Raw genomic sequence first — 16814 nt, 5'->3', positions numbered from 1 at the left:
AAAACTGTCGAGTCAACGTCGGTGGGGCTGACCTAACCACCACGCTCTTTCTCTCTCTCTCTCTCTCTCCGTCTTCCTCGCGTTTCCTTCTCTCTTTTTCGCGGTCGACGAGCCGCGTATCCTACGATGGCAGCGATGATTACCGAATACCGATGTCGCCGCGCGACCGCATACGCGCCTCTTTAATCCCGCACTGTTGTTCGTACGCGGAATTGGAGTCAGCCAAGCAGAGTCAGCTGAGCGCGCGCGAACGGAGCACCTCGCGAATATACAACACGCTCTGAGCGGTACAACGAACTCCCGCGAGAGATCTCGACGAGCTCCAGGCGAGCGAGTGTGTCCCTGCCACTGGTCGACCGGAATCACCGAAGGTGAGTGCAAATCGAGTCCCCAGGGGGGCCTTGCTCGATGCTGAGTAAAGTCTGTCGCTTGCGGTACTCTTGGCGGTATCGAAATTCTCTCCTCGCGCCTTTCGCTTTTCTCTTTTTTTTTCTTCTTTCTCTTTCTCTCTCCCCGACCGTTCGTCCGAACGTCGATCGAACGACCGTAATTGCGCGCGCGACAGACGTCCAGACTACAAGGACGATAAGGACGACGCCACTCGCAAGTACTCGCAAGCGCGCTTTTCCCTTCTCCTGCGACTATCTCTCTCTCTCTCTCTCTCTCTCTCTCTCTCTCTCTCTCTCTCTCTTTCTCCGCGCACTATGCAACCTGTCCTACGACGGGGTAGAAGCGGACGCCGACCCCTGGCGCACTTTCGAAAGAGCGTAGCACCGTCGATATAGCATATCCGGCGCGGCGCTCGCAAAATCGGTTGTGCGCGTCGCGCGTTTCTGACGCTGCGCGCGCTGCGTTCGCTCTCGCCCGCCCGCGCGCTCGCTGTGATTCTGATTCTCGCTTTCTGGGAACTACCCTCTGTTCGCGAGACGCAGCCTCGGGGTAGCCTCGAGTGACTTCGATTGTGACGCAATGTTCACGGTTAGAGGTGATTTTAGCGAAACTTCAATTAATTTATGCCCGTTTTTATCAACGTAGTTTAATTTTAATCTCGGTTCAACTAGCTCTTCATTTTTTTCTAGTTTTGAAAATTAGAAATAGATGATATAAAATTAGGTATAGACATTAATCGTTGATTGATTTAATAAATTTAATTGATAAACTGATCGCGCGCTCAAGGATGTTTTATACATATTTTCAAAACAATAACAAAATTATGAAAAAATTACAGATTCTAAATCACGTTTAAATAATACGACAAATTTGGTGAAGGTTTACTATCTGGATCATAAATTATTTTTATAAATAATAGTACTTTTTTAATCTGTGCTCTCTCTCTCTCTCTAATAAAAATATGGAAATGTATTATAAAATAAATCATAAAAATCTCAATTTTTTAGTACAAATACATTATGTATTCAAGATTATTTACGTAGAGTTATATTGCGATGCATGAACTGTCCAGTAAATAAACAAAATATTAATTTTTTTTCTATATCTTTGTAGCTAATCAGTGAATCACAATGAAACTTTGTATAAATTATTTTGAATATTTAAAGTACTTATAAAAGAAAAGTGTAAATCTTTTTATTATTTAAAAAAATTTTCATTTTTTAATGTTAAAAATAATAACAAATGAAATAAATAAACTACAAAAATGTGTTATTAAACAAAAATATAATCTTATTCACACAACTTTCATATATGTATAGTTTATTTGAAATGTAAATATTAAACATACACTTCCAAATTTAATTTTCTTTGTAGGAACTGTACGTGTGATACATACTTAATATCTGTAATCATATTTTACTCCCTCCAGCCCAAGTTCTTTTTTACTATTTCGGGCTTTTAAAAAATATTACATTACCAATTAATCGTTTAGCAAGATATCTTAGGACGAGAAATCGAACTGTGCCCTTCTTTATCTCGGAGAAAGTGAAACTTCCTAAGCAGAACGATAAAGTCAAAATAATATTATATTAGCAGAATCATAACAAAAAATGACATACAATGTTTGGTTGTATTTATTTATTATTTTCATTATTTGCGTAAAATGCAAAACTACGGAACGAATTTGTACGAATTTGCGTCATTACGGGAATAATCAACGCGTTGAACATTGATCGCGAATTGTTGTCTGGTCATGGCCACGCAGTGCCGGCGATTGCCACTTTACTAGGTGATCGTACTCGGATATAAATAAACTTAAACGCTGGCACATCTTTCATCGGTTGCATTTTAGGATAATTGAGTCTAATAAATTCATACTTTACGAATAATCCGATTATTAGCGAATTTTTCATTGACGTAGGTACACGTCTTGCAACGTTTCTTGTTAGCTTTGCAAAATTACATTTCTAAGAAGGCGCGTTTACTTCAGCTGCTAAAAACTGGCATGCCTCTTTCGATATAACTGAGTTTTCAAATTTAGAAGTGTTTAGAAATATTCTCTCTGGCGTTTGGAGTGATTCTCTTGATTCGCGTACCGTTGCATCAATCCGGAACGGAGAATCACGGTGTATATTTTTGACGCGCTCTATGCATAATTCCAAAACGCGCCTGCCAGCGTCTCTAGCCAACGTCCATTATGTTTCGGAATAACTGTGAAATCACAAGGGATATATAAACTGTTTATCAAAAAAAGCACCTACGGAGATAGAGCTACAGATAGAAACGTACGTTAATAGCGTATCTGCGTACGAGAGACAGACGTCTCGACCGAGTGTCTGCGTCATTCGACGTAAAGCATGACTCAGCGACAATAGCGTCGTCTTTTAAAGTGCGTTTTAACGAGCCAACGTGAGAGCGTTCCTCCTCGCTCTTCCAGACGCCACCGAGAAGAATGTAACTATAATTGCAACGTGTAATTGCGATAAATCCTGACAATGCGGATCGCAGGATGGCTGACGAATGGAGAATATCGGAGCGACAGCCTTCCAAGGAACACATCTAGTCAAGAGAGAGAAAATTACTTTATTTCGACGTCATGAAAGTCATGATGATTCTTGGCTTACAAAATTTGTCTGTTTATTGACGTTAGGAATCAAAATAAAGTCGTTTTGATTTTTTGTTGACTCGTATGTGTTCCTTGGACTGCGGCGGCCGCTACTTATGACCCTCTTACCTCTTTACCGTTTCTTCCTGCCAAGAACGACTACCGCGCCGTGAGAGACTCCGCGGCCCCGCGGAGGCCGCGTACTCCGGTGAGGATTTCGGCGCGATCAGTTTGCATTTGCTAGCCGGTAGCCATCTAGCGCGAGAGACGCACCCCGGGCGCTCCCGAGAGACGGTGCTCGAGACCTATTCGTGCGTCAAGTTCTTTCATCGTCGTCGTCGTTGTTGAGCATCGGCCGCATCGGCTTCTCCATCCATCGGTCGATCCACCGCTTTGCCAGGAGTCTATCCGCCGTTTCCGTCCCCCTCCTTTCCGCGGAGGTCATACCCGATAATCGATCCACCTGTTAAACCGTCAATGAGAGCAGGAAGGTAGGCCTTGTCGACGCTCCTCTTCTTGCTCCTCGTAAACCACTCGCAGGTTTTTCTTCTTAGATTTTTCTCAGTTCGAGAGATTGATTAAGAATTTATTCTTAATCAATCTTTAGTTTTCAGTTCGTTCTAATGATATATATCGCGCGCGAGTAATTTTCGTTTAATCCTTAGTTACACACGATTGGGTCATTCTGCACATTTTTTTCCTTCGAAAAATTAGAAGTATCATTAGTTTAACATGCATATACAATTTTTTTTTTAATATAACAACCTTATAAATATTTTCTAAAAATGTTAAAGTATATGTAAAAATCACTTTATAATTTTTGTATATTTATTAAAGTGATGAAAATTATTCCGAGATATGAATAATCTATGATATGTATATGTAGTAAAAGACTGGAAAATCATCGTGTATACTAAAGATTAAAGTGGAGGAATATTCCTTTAGAAAGCAAAGTAGTTTTTTTTTTTAAGATAAACTTACCTTGTGCCAAAAGAAGGTAAGAAGGCTTGTGATTACATAATAAATGAAGTTTGAAGAAAATCTCATGTATCCACACAAGCTTAAATTTAACGCTGTTGTCTTATCACTGAAAGATGCTTTTAACATCCTCGTTTATTAAAGTCTACGACACACAATGTATTTTTTCGTCCTGGATTGTTTATGTTTTAGTAAATTATTAGAAATTCTGCATTCTGTGTGTTGCAATTCTAGTAATTTACTAAAGTGCAAACAATCCAACGAGAAAAAATGCATCGTGCGCCGTAGGCTTTAGAGATACGTTTGATTCACGAAAATTTTGAAATTGGCAGATGCTTTTCAAAGAGCAAATTATTATTGCTCGAATCAAACGATCGAGTCACGCTCGAAAACGAAGCTGTTACGTACGTATAATAGATTCCGTAATGTATGTATACGGTTGCTTCTAAATCGCTGATTCACCGCATAACGATAATTACGTGATTAACTCCTTCGGTCTTGTAATACTAGATAATTCCTCTACGAGATACTGAACGGCATTGCACGGCGAGAGTATTGAAGAAGTGTTTGCCGTAAAACACGACACAAAAAAGAGCAGTGAGTACCACACATTCCGAATTATCTCCTCATTGCAGAAAATCATTTTAGATTTTAAGATCCCTTTAATTCTTAACTAACATTGTCATTAAGAGCTAGAATATACGATAGAGATAAAGTATCGGCCGACTGTTGCATTGTTTAAAGAAAGTCTGTGCTCTCTAATTCTTTGGAATAAAATCTCATTCGGGGTCTACAATAAAAGTCATAGCGGTTAAAAGATCTTAAGTCGTAGAAAATTGACCAATCATAGTCGATGTTTCGTCTCATATCCGACTGTGATTGATTAATTTTCTACGACTTAAGACCCTACGACCGCTATGACTTCTATTGTAGACCCCGCGTTACAGATTGAAAATTTAACCAGTCTTGCAAAAGAGGAGAGTATTCGACCGTGATTGATCAATTCTCACAAGTACAACCACTTACAATTACGTTTAAGCGATTCCAGAATGGGCTTTACATCAAAACGCTCGCGACATCGTTGTATTTACCTCATGAAGGTAGACACGTGGATTTCACCTAAAAATAGGCATAAAAAGGGAATGAAAAAGAATCGTACGGGATATTTTACGGGATATAAATACGGGAAATACAAATGAATTGTTTGACCAATTTCGGCGATTATTATTTGGAACGATTATTTAAGTTTATAATAATTGCTGCAATTTTTGAGAGACGTTATGATTGTTTTTAGGGTAAGATGGAGGAGGAAGATATAAGGACGGCAGTGGAGCTATACATTTATGACCTTACCAAGGGAATGGCTGCGATGATGTCGCCGATACTCATTGGTAAGCATGAGAAATTGATGATAGTATTAACAGTTACTTAAACATATTGCTTTTATTGATTTTTTTACTTGATTTTTCTTGGAATATTTTATTACAATGAAGGTAAACGTTCGATCGCCGTATTTCATTCGTATATAGAAAGGAAATTGATACTCTACAAGTCTTTTAAAGAGAGCAGAAGTCATTATAGCATTTACTGTACGCTTTGTAAGATTAATTAAATGGTAGAAAATTCCGAAAATGTAAATGTTTATTTATTCTATTATACACATATTAGTTGATATTTTTTATTTGTTAAAATGTTTATTTTTTACTTATTAAATTAAACAATGTTTAATTTAATAAATAAAAAAAGGCAAAGATCTTTTTCCTATAAAAAATGTCATTTTGATCTAAAGAATCGAGCCCTGCGTCACGTATATGTGTGTGCGTTGTGATCAATGATTACTCACAATATTTATCAAAATGGAATGTTGTCTTTATCGTGTGTTGTTTTCGGATGCAATTTTAAGCTCCATTACCTTGAGCCGAAATGTTATTTAAAGATATAATGTGACGGAAAACATATTTCTTTGTTATGCGTCGTGGAAATGGCAACTGCGATTCTTCTGCCTTTGCGTTACAAATAATAGATAATGTAAACAAATTAAATAGGTATATCATACAACACTGTACTGACACACGCATTAGTAAAATTCTCATTGAGACTCCGTAATATAGTTTTGAATGATAGATGACCATTTTAATTATTTTTATACGTTCGTGATGTTGGTTGCGATTCCAGTTTGCTGACGCTATCAATCGATTTCTTGACTCGTTTCCTTCGATTCTGCCAGTCATGCATGCTCCTAATCTGCGGATTCTCATTATCGCCACTTTTACTCATTGTTGTTCCTTTCGTCGTTGCCAAATTGTACAGACGATTTTGGATTAAATGCGATTTAAATATATAAACAGCCGAGAATTGGTGACACTTTAGGCAACGATGACTCAGAGAGCAGCGATGGTTTAGTGGTTGATGCGTTCAACTGAGACGCAATCGGATGTGCGCTGAAATGCACAAAAATAAAATGGAATTGATGCACGAAATAAAATTGTACGAAAAAACGTCAGAAAGATACATATATGATCTGACAAAAAGCTCTCAGAGCTGCAGCAATAAAAAAACACAGGATGAGTTCCGACTTACGCATAAAGCGCATGATGCATCAATTGTTCTAACACACACGTGTTATGTTACGATTATATTGTTGAGTGGGAAATTACATTAATTTTTGGGATCTAGAAATGAATGATTCGAAAGACAAAGTGCGATTCGTAAGTGAAGACGTATAAACACGCGCGGCATGCGCGGCGATAATTTAAGAGAATCGCAGGTGCAGCAAGACCAATACGGAAACAGTTGGAAAGGGTGCCAGAGCGCAGTGCCCCATAATGCGTATGGAATTCCATGCGAATGGCGTAAAGTGCTGACCGTGTGCGCCACGTGTCCGAGCTACGTGTTTCCGCACTCTCAGGCGTCTATTTTCGAGTGCGTCGAGGGCAGCGTTCGTTCCAATGCTCTGAGAAAATTTTGATCCGCATAAATTGGCAGTCGCTCCAGACCGAGCGAGTGTCGAGTCCAGACCTCGAAAACGTGGTCTTATGTTGCGGATAAATTGAATAATGACAGAAGAATTATGAGTCTCCCGAGGAATATATCTTCCGATTATAAGGATTTGTGACTTCCAGTCGAATTAACGTTGTGTATAATTGTCATTTAATTATTTAATAATTCAAAATTACAATAAGAGGAGCTACGAGCCAAGTAATTTACAAATATTATATAAACTACATAAATTATTACCTAATAATTATTTAATAATTATTTCTAAGTCTAATTTCAAAGAGGCTTAACATTTAGGGGATCTATTTATTTAATTTTACAATTTTTCTTTAAATAAGATTTGTTTTAATTTATTATATCTTTATTGTATTTCTTACTTCAAAATATGACACTGTTTCGGCGCCACTGTAATGGCTTTCTCGTTCTCGTAAAGATTAATTTAGTACGATAACTATAAAGATGTAATTGTACCCTTCAAGGCACTGGATCGAAAATTTGCATTCCGTAAAGTTAGATCTATAAATATATCTCGTTGCATCTACGGAATCAAAAGACCGACAGCCGCCTCCCGTCTTTGAATTCGTCGTAAACGTCGGCGTCTTGCACCGCTCTGGAAGTAATTATAACGGCCAGGTTATTTCTTGCGAGGTCGACATCACTGGGAGGCCCGAGAGCTAGAGGCGCAATGAGAAAGTCACGAAACGACGCGTGTACGCGGATGTACTTAGCTATTTCCGCGGTGCAGAACTGGGTCAAAGGAGGCACATACAGGTCCGCAAGCTCGAGCTTCATCCGGGCTCGCGCGAGCTTCGCGTTTCGCACTCCGATCTAGCCAACGAATTTACGCGAGGACAAGCCATAATTATGATCGTCTCTGTCGGACCTTGAACAAATATCGCGAGCCTGAGTTTAAGCCTGTCTCGAGGTTGCTTCGTTGGATCACGCCGAAGATGCAAATAGAATTAGTTTTCATCTAATTTCGAATTCTTTCTGGATCCGAAAACTTGGAACAAGCTATAATCTATCGTTGAAATAAGGAGTCTTTAGAATTCTCTTCTTCCAAGGAATATTTGCTGGGAGAGCAAATGTCTTGCATTGTTAAAATTAAAATTATTTGTACCGGTAGATATTTATCATATGATTATTATCGTTCTTAATATTATGTCGTGAAATGATAATTATTAAATAATTATCTTTTATCTAATATATGAGAGGGCTTAATTTTATATCGATAAATAAAAACGCTAAAATTGTATATATATATATTTGCTAATATGCATATCTTATTAAATATTATTTTATACTATCACATTTGTCATTAAAACAGCGGTCGTTAATCTCCAACTTTTGTTCGCAGGTCGCCAATTGGATGGAATATGGCACACGGCGATAGTCGCATACGGAAGAGAGTACTTCTTCGGCCCCGCTGGCATCCATAGTGTCCGACCCGTGAGTATTCTCCGCCACTGGCGGATCTGATTATCTCGATTAGGATGCGATCGAGCGTTTAGTAGCGCTGTCTGCATCACGGCGACGCCGGCGATACGCTAAAATACAACGCGAGGTTTTCGTTCAGTTACGCAGGTGGTTTCCGTCGCGCCGTACTCGATACTCCGCCCGAGTGCTTTCTTTCATCTTCGTGAGTATCCCCGCGCTTTAGAAACATCAATTGCGACTCCCGGCTAATATCAACAACGCATTAGTAAGCACCGCGTCCTCTGCCGCCGAGCTTTCGGCAGCGGAGATTTCTGTTTGCTAAATAAACATCAGATCCATTCTCCTAATATCGCTCCCACGCATCAATATTTCTCTCTTTTCGTTTATATGTTGCCGCAACAATATTAACAATCTCAGAGGGTCAATCATGTACACATACACATACAACAAAATTTTCATTTTTCACGTTTCCGCCGTAGGAAAAAAGTTACATGATCGATACTCTGATCCAAAGACATAGAACATGGATTGTTCCACCCAAATGTAAAATTGATCGACAAAAATGAGAGAGATAGGACACAAGATAGTCAGTCTCTACTTCTTTCTATTCAACCAATTACAATATCTTAAAAGGAGAAGAGGATTGGTCGTCCTCTCACGCTCCCTCTCTCTCTAATTTTGTTAATGCACTATTTAGATACAGATGGTGCAGTCCATAGTCTATGTCTCTGCTCTGGTCAGGCATCAGTCGATGTGGTCATCGCGCAACAACGTCGCTGGGACAAGTGCAATATAAATAACCCGGGACCGTGTTATCAACGAGCTGAAAGAATTAATGACTCCCGCCGCTTCCCGTTGCACTTGATACACCTATGCGCTCGATGCATGCGTAGCTCGAAGTCACGACCGATCATCGAAAGGCCTAGTCGCAGAGCGACGAAGTCACTCGGCGGGCCATACGATACGCTAGATACAAGCGGGAACTAAATTTGGTGTGGTTCAATCCGAAAATAATCCCCGCTGCACGCACACGCACGCACGCATATACACGTGCACACACACATCCGCTTCCTCTCTCTTTCTCTCTCGCGACTACTCTCTTTCCTGTGTCCTATTCTCCATGCGTTCAGACTCGACGTAAGACAAAGGTAAGGTGAGTCCGTGCGTGCCCACATTCTCATATACGACAAAATGTTTCCCAATAATTTCATTGTGGTTGCTTCCTAATCTTACCGCAGCCATGTAGCTGATCCATCCTCTGGCGCACGTTCAGATTCTCATCCGAGTGTTCTCCATCAGGTATATCGTTTTATCCTTGTTTAATATATTCGGTGAACAACAAAGATAAAATGATACCTGGGTGACACTTGGGTGAGAATCTGAACATAGCCTTGCTTGGCTAAATAGTGAAATTACCTATACAGACTAGTTCTTCCCTTACTTGAGTTCGAACGAAGCATTTTTATGAGCTTTTTATGTGTTTGAAGGTACAGAGCGAGACCGGCGATAAAAATCACTCGAGATTAAAATACAGCAGAGAAAGACTCTGTTCGAGTAACTTGAGTGAAATCTTCTTGATAGTTGAAGAGTTGATTCTTGAAGAGGAGTACCAATTTTATAAGTCTCGAGATACGATTTAAACCTTCTCTCTTGCGTGTCTCTTAAACTGCTCGTCTTTTCGTAATATTGAATGTGCGAATAGCTTCCAAGTTTTCTGATACAAAAATTTCCTCGTTTTTTAACAGAGTGCGAAGATATATTTAGTATCCTGTGCAATTTCTTTTAGTGGCATCTGAAAGAATCTGCTATTCCTGGAATCGAACTAAAATTATAAAATTGTAATATCTTCTTCTGGCCGTTATGATTCCTCTGTGTGAACTGAAGCGGTGTCAAGCAGTCGCGAAAGTAATAATCGTGACACCGACGCGCGGTGTCTAAAAGCAACGCGATGAAATCATTACGGTAATACTTTATCCACCCCGACGAAAATACGCACGTGACTAACACGCGCGTAATTGTAATGCGCGTCGTTCTAAGACACCTAGATCTGTGTAACTGACACATTCATTTCCACCTACGAAACCCTCTCGTGAAACTCGATAACCAATAACTAGATACTCCAATTAGATTAAAAGTATTTCTATTCAAAATTTTTATGAATATATATATATATATATCTATTTTTCCAACAATTCTATATTTAGTTTTGGTTCGATCGTCGATTAACACAGACCATGATAATCAATAATTGTTTACGAACCAATTATAAACCAATTACTAGCAATTTCCTCATTTATTGCCCATCTAATTACAGTACAAACTATAAACATGGTTATCTCTGATCACATTTGTATCTCCTACTCCTTTTTGCACATCAATTTTGTTCAACAGGAATCACGATTTATATAACGAATAGTTATATTTCTCTTGATAAGATAGCTTCTCGTTTCGTCATCCATGTAATGCATATCGGCAATCGCTTGCAATTGGCCTTTATGACATAGGGTGCGATTTATTCAATAGCTACTGCAAATGCTTCATTGACCAATCAGAAGAAAGAATTTTACAAATTGACCAATTAAAGAATACTTCAAAGCATTTCTAGCATGAAATGAACCTAAAAACGCACTAAGAGAAAGTCAAAAGAAAATCAAAGTGACTATTTTGATGTCATGAAAGCCAAAATGATAATTTTTAGTCACAAAATTTGACTGTTTATTAACGTTAAATAAAATCATTTTGACTTTTTGTTGACTTTTGTGTATTTCTTGGGAGTGCTCTTTTTCCGGGTTTCATCAACATCACCACAACCGATTACGTTTGTCGACATCTACACCACTAAGGCCCAGTTTCACAACTCACGGTTAACTTTTAACCGAGGTTTAACTTATTCGTTATCTCTCTTTCCAATTTTAGAATTGGAAAACCCCAGAATTGCTTCTTTCCTAGCGAGTATCTCTTTTTTCCGAACGGTATCTTCGGCCAACGATTTTAGGAGAGCAAATCTCAATTTGCGCGCGCGCCACGCATTCATCCTTCAACGTCGGCGTCTCGTTCGCCGTGGCGTTCTCCAAGCATCGGCAGTCCGCGTGCGAGCCGTTTCCCGTTCTCAGGAGCGCTCTCGAAAAGAGTGAAGAAGGACAGTCCTGCGACGGTTCTTTTTCATTCCATTTTCACCTATTTTGGCTTACTGATTTTCGGATTCGTAAGTGCTCGCGTGAACACGGACGCGTTTCCGGTTCCGTTCCGCAACCATCGGAAGTGACGATCTCGTGGTATTGAGTGCTGCTGAGAAAGAGAGAGGGAGAGGGGGAGAGAGAGAGAGAGAGAGAGAGATAGAGAGAGGATAAGTGCAATTTTAGGGCACGGAAGATGAAGGAATAGACTATCGGAAATTACAATTTTGTGAGATAATACAGTTTTGTAACTGATTCTTAATAGAAAATTACGGATGCATGGTTAAAATATCAAGTAATGTCCGTGATACGTTTATTATTTCTAACTTCTCGAGGGAATTTGGTTGGAGAATTACACTCTTAAATCTAATACTGGCCAATACTGAAAGACAGTAATTAATTGCTTACTTTAAGTATTAAAAGCACTATATTGTTCAATACTTTTAGTATTCCAAATAAATAATTAATTATACTGTGTTTCAGTAATAAATTGGCTAACATTAAATTGACCAGTATTAAATTAAGGAAATTTTTAGTCTTCGACTGATTTAGCTTGTGTTAATTGTATAACATTTCCGATTCCCCCGAATGATAATTTCTATTCTGTTAATTTCTATTCTCATATCTTGGCTTCGAGAGCGATGGAGACTTTAACTTTCCCAATTAATCTCTTCATTCTCATCGAGGACAAAATTTCGTAATTTAATGTAAACTAATTAATTTTCCTATCCATTCGACGCTAATCTCGCTTTCGTGTTTCCATGAAATGTATCGCGTAGGTTCCACTTTTTTAGACTTAAGAATTTGCACCATCGACACGTTCTCGCGTTAATCCTTGAGAGATTCAACCCTTGGAGCGCGTAATAAACGCTTTCTTTCCATCTCGTCTCTCTTTGCTCTTCACTTCCGCCGGGCCCCGTCTTTCTTTTGCGTTCTAGAAGAGGTCGCGGCTCCAACGCATACCGCGGACATCTATTTTCGGCGATTTCTCGCAGGGAAGCGCGAGATTTGTCGTAGTTCTAAAATTACGCGGCCACTAATGCCAGGAGGAGGCGGGTGTTCTCTATCTTTCTCATTCTCTCTCTTTTACTCTCGTTCTCTCTCTCTCTCTCTCTCTTTTCTCTTCTGTCTCTCTGGCGAACGAAACCGGCTGCCGGATCAGCGCAGCTGCCGCGAAATTGACATTGACGGCGCGGCGCGATTTTCCCGGACGCGATTTTAACGCGACCGCTCGACGCATTTCGTGTTTCAGGGCGGCACGGAATTACGGGATCCGCAAAGAGTTGAGAAGCTCGGCGAGACTTACCTACCCTACTCGGTCTTCCTGGAGTACATAAACGGCCTGGGGACCTCCACATTCGCGTGAGTATCATCGGTTGATGCGTGCATGCTGAGATGTGTGTGTTTGTGTCTCCCTCGGCCGCTTTCGTCTTCTAGATCTTCATTTTGTACTTGAAACTGTGAGAAGGCAAATTATGTGCTCGTATGTTGATTACTATGTTACTTTAAACGTCACTTTACTTATTTTTGTTTATTTTATTCTTTACTTTTCACAAAGCGTGACTCATATCACTTTTAACTTAAGTCACGTCTCTTCCCCTTCAATTTTATTTGTTAGTTTATTGAAGATATCGCATGTTGCTTTTATGATTTTCCTTCATAAAGAATTTCATTTTTTTGCGTAAGATTTATTTATTCAAATTTGAGAAAAATTATTCGATTTTTTTTTTAAATTACACATTCGATTTTATGTTATTTTGTTATTTTATTTTCTCATTGTTAAGTCTTGTTATCTAATAACTTAGTTTACCTTTAATACGTGAAAATTGTTCGGTTTTTGTAGAATAAAAAACTCTTTTCTTTCAGACCGGGCACGTACAATCTTTTCAAGCATAACTGTAATTCCTTCACCGAGGAGGTCAGCAACTTCTTGGTGGGCAAGGGCATTCCCAAGTATATCCTTGATCTACCGGAAGAAATATTACAAACGTACGTCTTATTAACTGTCACGATTTGATATTTAATCTTATATTTATTATAGAAAAATAAGATACCTGTTTACTTTATTTTGAAGCGATGTTTCAATACGAGTTATATTTTCAGTCCTATCGGACAAGCTTTAAATCCGTTGATAGAAACATTAAGCAGTAGCTCAAGTGCTGGATTCACGGTAGGCCAGAGATTCGTTGAGCCAAGAATCCAGAGGGAAACTTCGCCGGAATATCAACTCCTAAACACAGCTATCGAAGAAGCAAGGTATAGTTTTAACGCGTGATTATCATTTAAGTTTTTATAAATATTTTACTAAACTCGAACACACTTGCAGATTGAATTCAATCGCATTAGAGGAACGGAGGAACGTCATTAACGAGAAATTAGCGAAGAAAGACCGAAAGAAGAAAAAGAAGAAAAAGGAGAAGAAAGACAAAAGCAGCAAGGAGGCCACCAGCAGCGACAGCAATAGTACCGGACCGAGCAATTGCTGTTCAGATATGGCGGAGAACGAAAGTATGAAAAATTTGATATAAATTAAAAACAACAATTATAATAATAAGAAAAAATATAATAAAAAACTGTTACAATTTGGAAAATAATTTTTATATTTATTGTTTATTAGGTGCAGTTGGCGAGACGCAGCAGGCGGCCAATGGAGAAAACGCACCCGCGGAGATGCTGCCGTCCGAGCGAGTGATGCAGATGGAGGAGGACGAGAAGCGCGAGCAAGAAGAGAAAAAACGCCATCGAGATCCACCGATAGTTTTCAAAGACTTGGTGGATGTACGAACGGAGTATGAAGACTTGGTAAGCGTTCTCAAAGGGAAATTGAACGATGAGGAACAAACTTGCCTGGGTGAACTACGGCAATATGTCTTGGAGGACGAGGGCTCCTGGGCTTTAGGCGACAACTTTCTGAACTTCGTTGGTGAGTCACTGAAATAACACAAGTAGTTCTCTCAAGTCTCTTTTTGAAAATGTGTCTGATTTATTCGGATGTGTCTGATTTTGAACTTACTAGATATTTGAACACTATAAAAATGGATTTTTAAATAGAGATTTAATATTCTAAAAGTACTGTGTTTAATTCAATTTAATTAAATGGGTTTCAGGTCGAGTTCTTTATGATAAATCATTAGATAGTAATGTGCGAGTAAAACTATTGAACGTGCTGTCCGTTGCCGCACTAAAGGACGATGTGATTCTGTTGTTGCATCAAGACAGGCGAGAGCACATCATCATGACTTACGCCTTCGATATCGATCGACATCCGCCGGAGGAGCAACTTCCACTTGCACAGTTTGTAAGTATAAACGAAATTACAGTAAAACAATTATTTTTATATTTTGATTCATATAGTTCCCTTTTTGTACGTTAGTAGAAACTTCTAATATTTACACTCTTACTTTTCTGAAACCTTTTAACGTCAATAACTTTCGAACAGTTGGCAAATATGTTCGAGAATCTCAGCAGCTCGGAATGGTTACTCTACATATCGGAGTGGCAGCATCAGGATCAGAACGTCAGCAGCAATATCAGCAACATAAGGGTGACGACAAAGGTTGCGGTGCACTCACTGCTCTCAAACTCGGAAGACCTGCAGATCCGCGGTGCAGCCATTATCCACAACCTTGCCTGCAAGGAGGTAAAAACTGTGGTCTGTATCCTTCCTGTCCAATTAACATTTTCATCTTTCGCCGATTTTTGCTTTCACTTTCATAACTCATTGCTAAAGCGTGTCGCGTATCGAAGGCGTATCTTCTTATCGAAGATTATAATTCTACAGTTCTTCAAGCTTTTAAGCTACGATCTTTCTTTACATCATATAGTAGCCCTCTGCGTTGTAAATTTTACTTATTTTACGAGTTTGGAACAGGACTGTAGAAAAAGAGATATGAATCGTAATTGTCTAACATTAAAGCACGATCCTTCGATGCACGATATCATTTGTAATACCGCTTTCGGAACGCGTGCTTGCCGATGTCACAAGAAAACAAGCTCGCACTGTGTCCTAAAAAAGAAGTGCTGCCTTTATTATATATGATAGAAAAAAAAGAAATATTCGCTCTGTAAATTGGTGACAATGCTAAACGCGACCGTCGACGTAGACATCTCGCCTGGTAACTCGATTTCACGAACGAGCAATAAAAAGGACATAAAAGAGAACCTACATATTTACCATTAATCAAAAAGAACGGCTCAATTAAAGGATACATGACTCACTCGATGCTCGTTTGCATGCGCACACTGAAGCTCTCTAATCGCGCGGATAGTGTTACGTGTGACGGATATCTTTCCAGAAATCGGATACTGTTTTTTCAGAAAATGAACAAAAGCAAAAATCTGCGGCGACTTTTACCGAAAGGCAGTATTTCTAAGGTACCTATCCAAATCCATGTTAGATCGAACCGTGCGCTGCGGTAAGTCGTCAACTGTTATCGGTGTCTTGCGTGCAACTAAGTACACACGCGTAATATGTAACGCGATGTGCGCGACAACCGCGATTAATTTTTCAAATGAGTGTTTGACAATATCTCGTATATGTAACGGTTACTAAAATTACAGACAACTCACATAACAACGGTGCTTCCAAGCTTAATCTATAACATTATATTTCGTTAAAAAAATTGTATGCAATTGTTTTTTGTGATTACTAGGAAAAATACATTAATTTGATTAAATTAATTTTGAGATAGGCGTAGAGCTTCCAAACTTTTGGCGCAATTTATATTACAACTTGGCAATTGTTTACGTAACATCGCGTCGTGCAGCCATATCTTCAAATCTCTTTTTTTTTTCATTCGCGCAAGTAAGATATGACGTAATTCCTAAATATCTTTACGTAATATATGAACTGTAGGTGTTTGACGACGTCGCAGTGGAACTGACGATGGCGTTACTGCAATACTTCAACGGCAGTCCCGCGGAGGAGCAACTGTATACGTGCATGAAGTCGCTGGCGCGTTTCACGCAGATCAGCGGCCAAGAAGTGCCGCAGCTCATACAGATGATTGGACCCGAGCCGAACAAATTCAGGGGTACTTCCCAGAGGATCGACGAGCAGATCGAACAAGTTAACAAGAAGCTGCGTTAAATGTCGACCGTCTGCGAAAATGTCGTATTCCATAAGTGCGAGATAAAACCGGACATGCTTCCGCTATGTTCAAAATGGATTTTTACTTAGAGATTCTATCGAGTCAGTCACATTTATTATTATTATTATTATTCTATATTAT

General features: G+C 39.2%; 1 protein-coding gene across 8 annotated transcripts; it reads left to right on the top strand.

The window, feature by feature from the left end:
* Positions 1-299: 299 nt before the first annotated feature.
* On the top strand, positions 300-16796 carry LOC108721745 (uncharacterized). 8 transcript variants are annotated; one of them, XM_018446451.1, is made up of 15 exons: positions 3196-3486; positions 4306-4377; positions 4484-4570; positions 5268-5364; positions 8328-8419; positions 8547-8609; positions 12836-12945; positions 13450-13572; positions 13687-13839; positions 13910-14091; positions 14201-14506; positions 14691-14881; positions 15023-15223; positions 15901-15957; positions 16439-16796. In XM_018446451.1, the coding sequence occupies exons 4-15, from the start codon at positions 5274-5276 to the stop codon at positions 16670-16672; spliced, it is 1803 nt and encodes a 600-aa protein (XP_018301953.1). In that variant the 5' UTR covers positions 3196-3486; positions 4306-4377; positions 4484-4570; positions 5268-5273; the 3' UTR covers positions 16673-16796. The 8 variants fall into 8 exon arrangements, with proteins under 8 accessions (XP_018301954.1, XP_018301953.1, XP_018301952.1 ...); XM_018446450.1 differs by lacking the exon at positions 4306-4377; XM_018446452.1 differs by lacking the exons at positions 3196-3486; positions 4306-4377; positions 4484-4570 and adding an exon at positions 300-371.
* The last annotated feature ends 18 nt before the right edge of the window (positions 16797-16814 follow it).

The sequence above is a fragment of the Mycetomoellerius zeteki genome, unplaced genomic scaffold (genome assembly GCF_001594055.1).
Source record: "Mycetomoellerius zeteki isolate Tzet28-1 unplaced genomic scaffold, Tzet1.0 scaffold182, whole genome shotgun sequence".
NCBI lineage: Eukaryota > Metazoa > Arthropoda > Insecta > Hymenoptera > Formicidae > Mycetomoellerius > Mycetomoellerius zeteki.
This window is presented reverse-complemented; position numbering and strand designations above follow the sequence as displayed.